Source organism: Penaeus japonicus, unplaced genomic scaffold (genome assembly GCF_977035675.1).
Source record: "Penaeus japonicus unplaced genomic scaffold, GWHDUDI00000001_assembly GWHDUDI00000032, whole genome shotgun sequence".
NCBI classification, from domain to species: domain Eukaryota; kingdom Metazoa; phylum Arthropoda; class Malacostraca; order Decapoda; family Penaeidae; genus Penaeus; species Penaeus japonicus.
The window spans coordinates 28,209,441-28,220,803 of NW_028234434.1; the positions used below are offsets into that span (position 1 = coordinate 28,209,441).

Sequence of the window (11,363 nt, forward strand, 5' to 3'; positions counted from 1 at the left end):
ACGAGAACGGGAACTTCCAATGAGCAGGTGTTGGTAGACAATACAATCAACAATTTACATACATACATCACGTTGAGCGTTGGAAAATGTGAAAACAAACTTATCAAATCTTTAAAGAGAAATAAATTAAAGAACTGTATAGAGGACAGGTGGGTGAGGCGACGTGACGAGAGGAGAACTGGCTGCAACTTCCTCCGCCCACACACCCTCCCTCAGGGCCGGCACACTGGGCGCCCCTTGCCTGCTGCTGGCCGGGGTAGGTCCTCGGGGCGCCAGTGGGCAGTGCTACGGACTTTTTTTTCTTTCTTATATATTGGGGGGTGACGGTGGTGGTAGCAGCAGCAGCAGCAGCTTTCACTCGGGTCCGCTGCATGTGAACACTTTCCCCCTACTGCCCTCTCCCCTGAGCTGCCGCGACAGACAGCACCGGCAGAGACAGCGGACCTCCCGGACAAGTGCGTTACCTACAGGGAATGTCAAAGATGAGGGAGGTCACTGTTGAGGTTGTGCCCGCACTGTGTTCTGCAGCTAGGGTATAGGGGGGCAGGGGCATAACAAAACCATTACATTTTTACTCTTTCATCATTTATTGTGCAGAAATGTACAGGCACAATCTCCTCAGTACATCCTGCTCTAGTATTTCAGCAAGCTAGAATGCACCAAACATGTCTAGCTAATACCTTGGCAAAGACCTATTTGCACTCTTCAAATTATAAACAAGACAGCAACTGCCCAAAATTAATGACTAATGCAAAGTTGTACAAAGTTACTGTAATAAAAAATTTTCAAGACAATCTCCTTTTTGTAACTTTCATACCGAGTTCATTTTCTTAATCTTTCATAAGCCTAGAGGCCCCGCAGAGGGCAATAAATTGTCTTTTAAGGAATTGGCATGAGTTTTCAGCTCGGGGTCTGCAGTATGTCCTCTAGTTTTGCTTCAAGGAAGCATAATATCTTTCCTGTTTTGCAGATATAAAGCACTGCAAAAATAACAATCACAATTTGTAGTCTGTATGAGAATCAGAGACTTACATACAAAATATTTACAAGAGACTATCTACAAGGGCTAAGTAGCACACTGGTACTATAATGTCTCAACAAACTTTGTGAGTTTGTCTTGAGGAGTTACGTCGGCCTCAGAGGTAGCCACCATGCCCCCCATTTGTTGGTTGTTGGCAGGCTGCAAGGGTGGCAGTGCTTGGTGACCTTGGTGCCCACTTCCCGGCCCCAGCTGTGACAGCATCATGGAGTCCCCGGGGGTGCCGCTAGCCCCCATGGTGGGTCCCTGCTGGCTCCCTGGGTGCGGCGAGTGCACGGGCGCAGGGTGGTGTGGCGACGGCACAGGCCCGGCGCGCGGGGACGGGATGGGACCGTGGTTGCGGGGTGACGGGTTGGGCTGTGGCGACCGCACCGTCTGGGGGAGGTTGCTGGGGGGAGGGGAAGTCACCGTCTGCATCAGCTGCTGTGGGGACGGGTTGGTCATGGTGGTTCCCGGCGGCATCATGCCAGGCGCCACGGTCTGGGGTGACATAGAAGGCGGCACTGGTTTCATCTGCTGCTGCTGCATCAACATCTGCTGTTGCTGCTGCTGCTGCGGGAAACCCTGGCCGAACTGGCCATCGCCGCCCTGGAAATTATGCTGCTGAGGGAAGTTCATCTGCCGTCTCTGGGGATACCCCATGGGTGCCTGTGGCTGCTGGAAGCCCCCTGGTTGCTGAGATTGCTGCTGCTGCTGTTGCTGTTGTTGCTGCTGCTGCTGTTGCTGCTGCCTTATCTGAAATATTTTTTGTTGTTGGTACCACTGCTGCTGATGGGACATGTTGCTCTGGGTGGGAGGAACACCTATGGGCTGCTGCTGCCCCTGCATGGGAGAGTTGGTGCCCATCTGGTTGACAATGCCGCCTTGCATGGGCGTCTGCATGCCTCCGGGCTGGATGTTGGGCTGCATGCCCGCGGGTTGCATCCCCGTGGGCTGCATGGAGCCCTGCACCGTCCCAGGCATGCTCCCGCACGGGGGGATCATGCCTGGCTGGCCGCCTGGTCCCTGTGGAGGCTGCTGTGGGGGTTGCTGAGGATTTGGCTGTGGGGGCTGCTGACTCTGCTGCTGAATCTGACGATGTCTGATGAAAGCTGCCATCAGCTGAGGGTGCGTTTTGAGTATATGTAGGACCTCTGACTGCTGGTGCTGGCTTGAGGGGTTCTTCAAGGTCTGTAGGAGCTGCTGCAGAGCCTGAGTGGCATTCCTCTGAGGCTGTGTGCCAGGCTGGCCAGGTTGGCCTGGCTGGCCTGGCTGGCCAGGGGGGCCCATGACAGGGGGTGGGCCAGGGGCACCACTGTGCTGGGCCACCTGGTTGGGCTGGGCCATCATGCCTGGTCTGATACCACCTGCCTGGCCCTGCTGGGGCTGCCCAGGCATGCCTCCAGGATTGGGGTACCTGTAAGAAAAAGGCCCAGGTTAGTGGTGACTCTTCCAATATCTCTGCTCCTGCAGTCTCAAGGGAAACTTGAAGGTAAAGTTGATGATAGAGAGGATGCAATTCACTTTAGATTTCCAATATGATATGTAAGTCTCTTTATCATTATATAAAAAAGAGAGACTATAACATTAATAATATCAACCATTAATGAAGGGAAAGACCTGCAAAGCTACATATTTACCACCATGCCGACACAGATGGAGATAATAATGGACTAATAACAAAAGAATTTGAGATAGCTCTTTTACTCAAGATTATATCATATAAGAAAAGAAGTGGGTTACAATCACAATTAAAATGATGGATTTAAATCAAGAGAACAATAATAATCAAGAAAATCTACAGAGAAACAAACAAATATGACAAAAGAAAACAAAGATAATCTGAATTAAATCATTTTTGACTGGCTCTTCAAAATGCAGTTATGAGAAAAAAAAAAAATCTAGAAAACCTTTCCACTGTCTTCACATACCTGTTCCACATCATCTCCATTCCTGGCAAAGCTCTGTTCTGCTGAGGAGGTTGCTGTTGCTGCTGCTGCTGTTGTTGTTGCTGCTGCTGCTGTTGATGCTGTTGCTGTTGCTGCTGCTGTTGCTGTTGTTGCTGATGCTGCTGCTGCATGATGGCATTGGGCTTCCCCATGGAGTTCATCTGGGACACCTGTGGCCCCATACTGGTGATGGGGGCCATGGTGTTGACTGGGATGGCAGGCCGCACCTGCTGCTGCGGGGTGATGGGCGGAGGCATCATGGGGGCCTGCGACACCGCGCCGTTGCCCGGGTTGCCCTTCCCGTAGCTAACGGCTGTAGCTGGCCCTGTCTGCCTTGCTGCCTCTTCCTGAACCTGGGAAATGCAGGACACCATGAGCAATCTAAACATCAAAATTTTTTACTGGTAATGCAGATAGTTATAAAATCAACCTATATATAATCTGATCTCTGTAAGACCACGTTTCTCCTATCCTCTCTCTCACACACATACTTTCTTATCCCTAATTCACCAGAGTAATATTACCTGTGCAATGGCCTTCATGACATTGGGCGAAGGGCCCTGTGCAGAAGGCTTCACGCTTGGTGCCGACGTGTGGATGGGACTCTGGACTGGTTGCGGAGTCGAAGCTGCTTGCTGAGGGTTGCCACAGCTGATCATGCGAGCATTCATCTGCTGCATTCTTCTCTTCATCAGCTGTTGCTGCTGGAACCTCTGTTGCATCTCCTGTTGGCGTAACTTCTGCTTGATGTTGGAGCAGTACGGCACGACACATCTCTGTTCTTTGCAGTTTCTGGCATGGTAGCAGCACAGGGCAATGAGCTGCTTACAAATTGCACATCCACCATTATTCTTCTTTTTGCATGACTTGGTGTGGGACAAGACACGCTTCATCTTCTGGCACGACGGGAGCCTGCAGTTGGCATCTCTGCACTGAGACGCATGCACCAGGGACTGGATGCACCGTTGTATGGACTGCCTGCGGGCCTCCTGGGGGTTCAGGTTCTTGCTCTCTGTGGACACGCCATCCTCCAGATCTAGACCCAGCTTGATCATCTTGTGAGGATGTCCCTCCGACTTGAAACACGATGTGCACAGGTCGAAGTCGTCGCACTCCTGGCAGTGGTAACGTGTCTCCACGTGGGTCTTGCAGTGGTTGCAGGTGTATACAAAGCGGTCCTGTCCCTGGTTGTGCAGCTCGTACATCATGATCATGGTGGAGTACTTGGCACGGCGCAGGGAAGAGAACTCAAGGTGGCGTTCACTGGCTAGGGTAAGGAAGGCATCTCTGCCGTCCATGAGATCACATACCATAATGGGGTCAGGGTCTTGAATGGGGGGTAAACTCACAGCAGACTGAGCACTGTGCAGTCTAATGACAAAGAAAACATCTTTGTGTTTCTCCATTGTGACAAATATCTTCTGGGCAAGATCATTGCAGCCTGCTGCATTATTCTTGCTTTTTGACTTGTTCTTCTGCTGGCTTTTACTTTTGTTCTTGTTTTTGTGTTTCTTCTGCCCCTTCTTCTTGCCGTCCTGACTGGTCTCCTCTTCCTCCTCCACGCCCATGGCAGCCTGTGCTGCTGCCTCTGCTGCCGCTGCCTCCTCCTGCTTCCGCTTCTCCTCCTCCTCCTGGTCCAGCTCCTTTATGCTCTCCTCCATCACGTTGGGCCAGAAGTCGCCCTCAAAGTATGGCAACTCTGCGGGAGACTTCAGATTGTCCTCAAAGGCCTGTTTGTGAATGTCCTTGTAGTCTAACACTATTCTTTCTATGATGCCCTTGTCCAGCATCTTCTTGTACCACTCTTGCAACCGCTTTGGCTTCGGGATCTTCTGGTCGGGCGGATGGCAGTGGAAGATGTAGTCATCTCCCTCCGAGGGTGGACAAGCCCAAATATGTGCCATGGTGTACCTGAAAAGCATGGAGACATTGAGTATACAGCATCAATTCCTCTCCTATGCTCAAGACAAAAACAAAGACAAAGGAGAGAGAGAGAAAAAAAAAAAATCTTGAAGGGAGGAAAGGAGGGAAGCTACATGTTAGTGCTACAAAAATTTATATATTGATATTTTTTTTTTTTTTTTTTTTTTTTTTAATACAAAATAAAAAATAGAAAACTATGTGTACATACCCTAATTGTTTTACATAGTCGAGATAGCCCAGAAGGATTTCATGGTAAACAGCTGTTCTGTACTGTCTGGGCTTGAAGAAGTGTACACTGTCCAGGTAGGCCAGGTATACACGCCTTGTGTTAGGTGTGGGACTATCAGACCCATACTCTTGGACGTGCATGCCGAAGAAGCACACGTCCATTCCATCAATCACTTCATAAGCAAACAATGCTTTGGCACGATATGGGAACTCTGGTGACAGCTGCCCCGTATCCACAAATCTGGAGGGACAAATGAGTCAGGTCAGTTGGGCCCTACAAATAAATGCCTTTCACTCTAAAGATACACACACACACAAATCAATTTACAATAGCTTCTCATCATGCAAATCTGGAAATCATGAAAATGCCACAGAGCCAGCTTAAGGATTTAGGAGTCCCACGGCATTAATTTCAGGATGGGTGCAGATCTCACCTGGTTTTCATGCCTCCCTTGACTTCCACAATCTTGTCTGTGGATGACACCACTCTGATGTAGACGTCCCCAGCTCCAGCCTCCTTTTTCTTCAGGAAGTTGTTGACGCGCGTCTCCAAGAAGTTGCTGAGCTTAGTGGTGGGCAGCTTTTTGGCCGTGAATTTGTTCTCTTTACGTTTGGTGTTCTTCTTCTTGTGACAGAGATCACAGACAAAACCTTGGGGCCAAATGGTTTCTAGGTAAGCAACGCAGATCTGGTGCTGCTTGCGGCCGCACTCAAGGCACTCCACCAAGGGCTCCAGGTCTAAGGCGTCATTCTTCATCTCTTGGAATTGCGATTTCTTGATTGTCCTTTGAGAGAATGAGAGAGTTAATACATGTAGTTTTACATATTGTTTGTAGTTCCTTACAAATACAACCATGTTTACAGATACAAAATACAAAGCCATTGAATTACTTACAGGGCTGGCTGAGAAGGATCATCTCCCAGAGTTATCGTGTCTCCTTGTAAATCATTGAAACATTTGTAGCAATATGTATATCTGTGGAGAGAAAAAAATATTTTATAACTATTATTAACCTACCTTATACTATTCAGCTTATTGTTCTAATAACAAAAACATATCTCCAATTTTCTGCAGTTCCTTATTTTTTCATTCGCAAGAGTGTAGCCCTCCATAAGGATATTCATAACAGAACAATAATAAATCAATACACTAACCTATTCTGGTAGCTGTAGTATTTGGCATCACGAGGAATGGTGCAAAGTTGTTTCCCGTAACAACACAGCACCTGGGGATTGAAAGTGTACTTGCGGCCACAGCAGTATCCAAGTGACTGCATGACAGGATCAATTTCCTGTTCAAACACTTCTGCAAGCTGTAAGGAAGGTAAAAAACAAGTTTAAGAACAGAAGAAAAAACGATTTCTGGTTAGGTAAACACACAATTAAAGACTTCTACCTTCAAAATGACTGTATAGCTTCAACAAAGTCACTGAAAGGACTGTAATACCTTTGTGCAATATCTGTACACACGGGATGTCTTCCTGTTGTATATCCATGCATTGTCGAACATGAGCCAGACATCATCCACATAGTCCCAAGGGTCTGTGTACTGCCCTGTGTCCAGTTTTCGCTTGATGGTGGATAGGTCCATGGGCTTCTTGATGATGTCAAAGTAATCGGGGATGCCCAAAGCAGAAGGGTCAACCGGCTGGCGGAACGGAATGGATTCCGGATCCTGCCGATACAGTTTCTCCAAAGTGGGGACAAGGTGTTGCCGCAGCTCATCTGGTTTGAAGAGAGGTGGGCGTTCTTTGGCTGGGGTAGAGGACACAGGTGCTGGTTTGGGAGGTGTAGGAGCAGGTCTTGGAATGGGCACCACTGTACTACTGGCAGGCTTGTCACCTTTACTACCTGTTTCATTGCTTTTGCCCGATTCACTCGGGGTGCTTGCAGCAGGACTCTTGGGCTCCTCCTTCACCACCACTTCCTGCTTGACCGAGGCTTCCTCCGAGGCTGTGCTCACTTCCATGGGCTCACTCTTGGGCTCCATCTTGATCTCCTTGCCTTCCGATTCCTCTGGCTCCGTCTTGATCTCGGTCTTGATCTCGATGGGCTCAGTCTTCACAACCTTGCATGGCTTCTCAGGCTTCTCTTCCGCCATCTCCACGGCCACTGGTTGGCTTCCCACAGAGTTGTCCTTAGTGTGGATGGACGTGGGCATGACCGTGTTCTCGCTGTTGGCATTGGTGGTGATCATGCCTGGCTGAGACGTGGGCGGGAAGGAGTTCTCATTGGACGAGAGGCTTCCCATGGAGCTGGGGGTTGACTGTGAGGCCATGCTGATGGGGATGCCTAGGGTGGCTGCCACGGAAGATACAGGTATAGCGGGCGAGGTCCGGTTGGCCATCTGGTTCATGATGGGTGTGTCGTTGGGCGTGCTGTAGGGTGGTGGTGGGACACTGGGTCTAGGCCCCTGCAGCATGTCGTTGTGCGGGACGGGACCTCCTGGGAACTGCCCCGCCATGCTGCTGTTGGTGGTAGTGGTGGAGGCGCTGGTGGTGATGGGGAGGGGGCCCATGCCCATCTGCGCATTGCTGCTTGGCTGGCAGATGGAGGTGGGCTGAGACACTTGGTTAGTTGCCAGAGGGTTGGAGGTGAGCAGGTTACCCTGGGGGTGCACCGGCCGTGGCCCAGTCGGCCGACCTGCCATGCCTGCTGTGGAAGAGAGAGGAGGGGGTCACTTACTGGGTTGTGGCCAATTGCCTTTCTAATGGTGAGGACAACTACATCTGAATATAGGCTCAGGAATATGACAAGAGATTGCAAACTGCATCACCATCAAACACATAAGAAAAATTAAATTACATTACTAGAGCTATCACTAATAGTATTCCAAATCTGCAAGGCTAAGCCTTCCCACAGAAAACTGTTGAGTCCCTTACCGATGCTGGGGGCGCCAGACGTGGTTGGAGTGAGGATCTGGCTTGGAGTCACCAGGGAGCCCGGTGGCCCTGGTGGCCCTGGGGGGCCAGGAGGGCCAGGGGGTCCTGGAGGCCCGGGTGGCCCTGGGGGACCAGGAGGTCCTGGAGGGCCAGGGGGACCCTGAGGACCTGGGGGTCCCGTTACCCCTGGGGTGGTCTGCTTCCTCTGCAGCCGCTTCTCTTCCAGCTCCTTCTGAATCTTGTAGATTTTCTCAGCAAGGAGGTGGTAGTACTCCGGCTAAAGGGGGAGGGGGAGGGGGTCCAAATTAATAGGGAGGTTCATCCCCAAACTTATCTCAGAAAAGCCAACATTCTTCTTTTCCCTATAAGGATTTAAAAGTAGCACAACCTACAAATCAGGATTGCAACTAATGACACACTGGGGTAGAAAAGCAGACTACAAACTCCACCCAACTAGAGACCGAAATTGAAAGAACGATAAATTGTGCAACTCAATGTTTCCACACCATGCAAACGTCTATTCATGAAACCTCCAGGGAATACCCTAGCGGTTGAGGGAGAGCAACCTCTTGGAGACGGCACTTACCCTGGAGTTAGCCATTTCGAACATGTCACCTTCCACCTTCCTGGCGTAGGCGACCAGGTTCTGCATTCTCTTGTCCAGCATTGCCTGTGGGTCTGGCGTTGGAAAGATGGCTTGCACACTGCAATGAAAGACAAAAAAAAATTAGGGGGGTTTTCATTGGGCATCAGAAAAGGCATATGAAGAAGCCTCAAAGACAAGGTTTTTGGAATTCTGTCATGAGAATATTCTTGCTTTTCCAATGACATTTCTAGTCTACCTATATATCTATCCCCTGCTTAGCCATCTATCTACGTTGCCGGATTAAGTGGAAAAAAAGAATGATTACAAGGTATATATATATATACACTTTCCTAATCTTATTTTCTAACATCACTTTATCCTGAAATAAGGGGGGAAAGGGGAAGAAAAAAAAAGAAGAAAAAACAAAGAAAGAAAAAAGGAAAAGAAGGAAAAAAGGGAGAAGAAACAAAAGATGAGGAAAAAAATTTAAAAAATGGGAGAAGAAACAAAGCAAGAAGGAAAGAAAAGAAGGAAAAAGAGAGAAAAAATAAATAAAGGAAAAGAATGAAAAAAAAAGGAAAAAGAAGGAAAAATGAGGAAAATAAGGGGGGAAAATGGAGAAAAAAATAAATAAATAAATAAAATAAATAAGGAGGGAAAAAAATAAATAAATAAATAAATGAAGAAACCAAAAGAAAGAAAAGGAAATAGAGAAACGGACAAAGGCACCACAACTTACAGCTTATGTACAAGGTGGTTTCTGAGCTCGTTGGATATGCTTTGGTGCCACTCTTTGGTCCCCTTCACAGGCTTGGCGGTAACAGAACCAAAGCCACTTGGCAGCTGTGCCGGCTGGTTCGGGATGTTCAGCCATTCAGGTATAGACTGCAAGGAAGTGTAGAAATGGTCCTCATTAGCAAGCAGTTTCACATGTCGAGACAATGAACCAAAAGATAAATAAAAGAATAAATAATATTAATGAAAAAAAAAAGTTATGAAACAGAACATAAATGGTAATTGGAATTGGCCAGTGTTTCCATTTGGTCAACCATACTTACTATTGTACTCACAACAGGACTGTTTTGATTTATGCCGACATTAGGAGGCTTGTTGATGATCTGCTGTTGTGGCTGATGAGTATTCATGGGTCCCGTGGCGGCGTTGGGCCCTCGGCCGATCATGCTGGGTGAGTTCATGCTCTGGGAGGTAGGGGTGCCCATCATGGTGCCGTCTGGCCCCTTGTTGGGCACTCCTGGCCTCACCATCTGGCCAGGCATACCAGGTGCATTGGGCACGCCTGTGGGGGCTCCAGGGACACCACCAGGGGCCCCTTGCTGGTTGTTAGTGGCCATACCAGGCACTCCCCCACTAGGTACCTGCGGCCGCATTGCCCGCATGATGGGGTCTGTGGGACCAGGTGGTCCAGACAGGTTGGGGGGCAAGTTGTCCCCCTCGTAGACGCGCTTCACCCCACTCCCTCCACCGGGTCTGGGCCCAGGATTCTGGCCTGGGGGCCCAGCAGTCATCTGGCCAGGAACATTGGGAGGCCCAGGGGGTCCGGGTGGCCCTGCCAGTGGCCCCTGGACACCTCCTGGACTGGGACCAGGCTGTGACACAGTGGGCGGGATCTGGCCCGGCACACCACCCACACCCGGTTGCTGCTTCTTGTCTGCCTGTTTGAGGGGTTCGCACACAGGACAGTCCTGCCGGCTGCAGTTCTTCCAGTGAGAAATTATTTGGCGCGACGAAGCGCAATGAGGAACTGGGCACGATTTGCCTGCCTGGCAGGTTGTCATGTGGGTTAGGACGTTCTTCATTGTTTTGCAATGAGGAAGATTGCACTGAAATGAGGGGAGAAACATGAATTAGTCCTAAATTACATAGTAAGCAACACATTGTAAGACTACAGGATATATAGTTTGAACAACAGTTGACTACTGAAGACTACATTATTTTCTGAAACCAACAAATGGAAAAAAGTAATACATCAAAAAGGGCTGGGAAATCGCTGAAGGCTGAAGGCTAAAGAGAGAGAGAGAGAGAGACGAGAGCCAAGCCAAGCCCATGGGCTGGTGCAGCGTGGACTCACCTGCCTCACCTCCCCGTTGGCCTGGCTCTCCCTGCGCTGGCATTTGTGGGCGTGGAGGAGGAGGACAAGCTGCTGCTGGATGAGTTTTCTCTTCTCTGGGTCAGCCGGGTTGGCCCTGGGCTGCCCGGGCATCATCTGGCCTGGCCCAGTGGGGCCACTGTTGATAGGACCAGGGGGGCCCACAGGAGGGCCACTAGGCACCCCCTGTGCCCCAGGACCAGCGGGGCCAGGGCCGGGCTGGGGGCCACGGGGCATGGGGTTCATGAGGCCTATCATCTCCTGGTTGGGGTAACGAGGGGGCAGCGTCATGCCAATGGGACGCTGGCCAGGCCCCATGCCCGAGTTGGCCTGGCCCACGTTACCATCCATGCCTGGCTGCACGCCCTGACCACCAAAGCCGTAGTTGCCCGAGATTGCAGGCTGACCCATGTTGGGGTTGGGGTTCTGAAAGAAGGGAAATATTAGCATCCAAACTTCTCAAAAGCAAAATTTCTTTTGAAGGAAAAAAGGCTCACTGACACAGATGACAGGGAGGGGAGTAAAAAGTAATTATCATATAGACAAACACAAAAAAAAATACTTTTCAAATGTATGAATAAATCCACAAATCTATTTATCAACATCATTATAATCATATAATCTATCCCTCTACATACATGTCACATTAATTCATGAACATGTATTTGTA

General features: G+C 49.5%; 1 protein-coding gene across 3 annotated transcripts in view; it reads right to left on the minus strand.

The window, feature by feature from the left end:
• Positions 1–11,158, minus strand: part of nej (CREB binding protein nejire) — an 11,292-nt gene extending 134 nt beyond the window's left edge. The window contains exons 1-13 of one of the 3 annotated variants that reach the window (XM_086556566.1): positions 10,676–11,158; positions 9,645–10,427; positions 9,326–9,471; positions 8,587–8,704; positions 8,001–8,277; positions 6,566–7,773; positions 6,274–6,431; positions 6,014–6,094; positions 5,553–5,903; positions 5,099–5,359; positions 3,492–4,878; positions 2,950–3,320; positions 1–2,435 (exon numbers count right to left, since the gene is read on the minus strand). The exon at positions 1–2,435 is cut by the window's left edge and continues 134 nt beyond it. In XM_086556566.1, coding sequence (XP_086412692.1) covers positions 1,085–2,435; positions 2,950–3,320; positions 3,492–4,878; positions 5,099–5,359; positions 5,553–5,903; positions 6,014–6,094; positions 6,274–6,431; positions 6,566–7,773; positions 8,001–8,277; positions 8,587–8,704; positions 9,326–9,471; positions 9,645–10,427; positions 10,676–11,143 — 6,960 coding nt within the window. In that variant the 5' untranslated portion in view covers positions 11,144–11,158 and the 3' untranslated portion in view covers positions 1–1,084. The remainder of the gene's footprint in view (positions 2,436–2,949; positions 3,321–3,491; positions 4,879–5,098; positions 5,360–5,552; positions 5,904–6,013; positions 6,095–6,273; positions 6,432–6,565; positions 7,774–8,000; positions 8,278–8,586; positions 8,705–9,325; positions 9,472–9,644; positions 10,428–10,675) is intronic. The other 2 variants (XM_086556567.1, XM_086556568.1) reach the window with 2 other exon arrangements.
• Between the last annotated feature and the right edge of the window lie 205 nt (positions 11,159–11,363).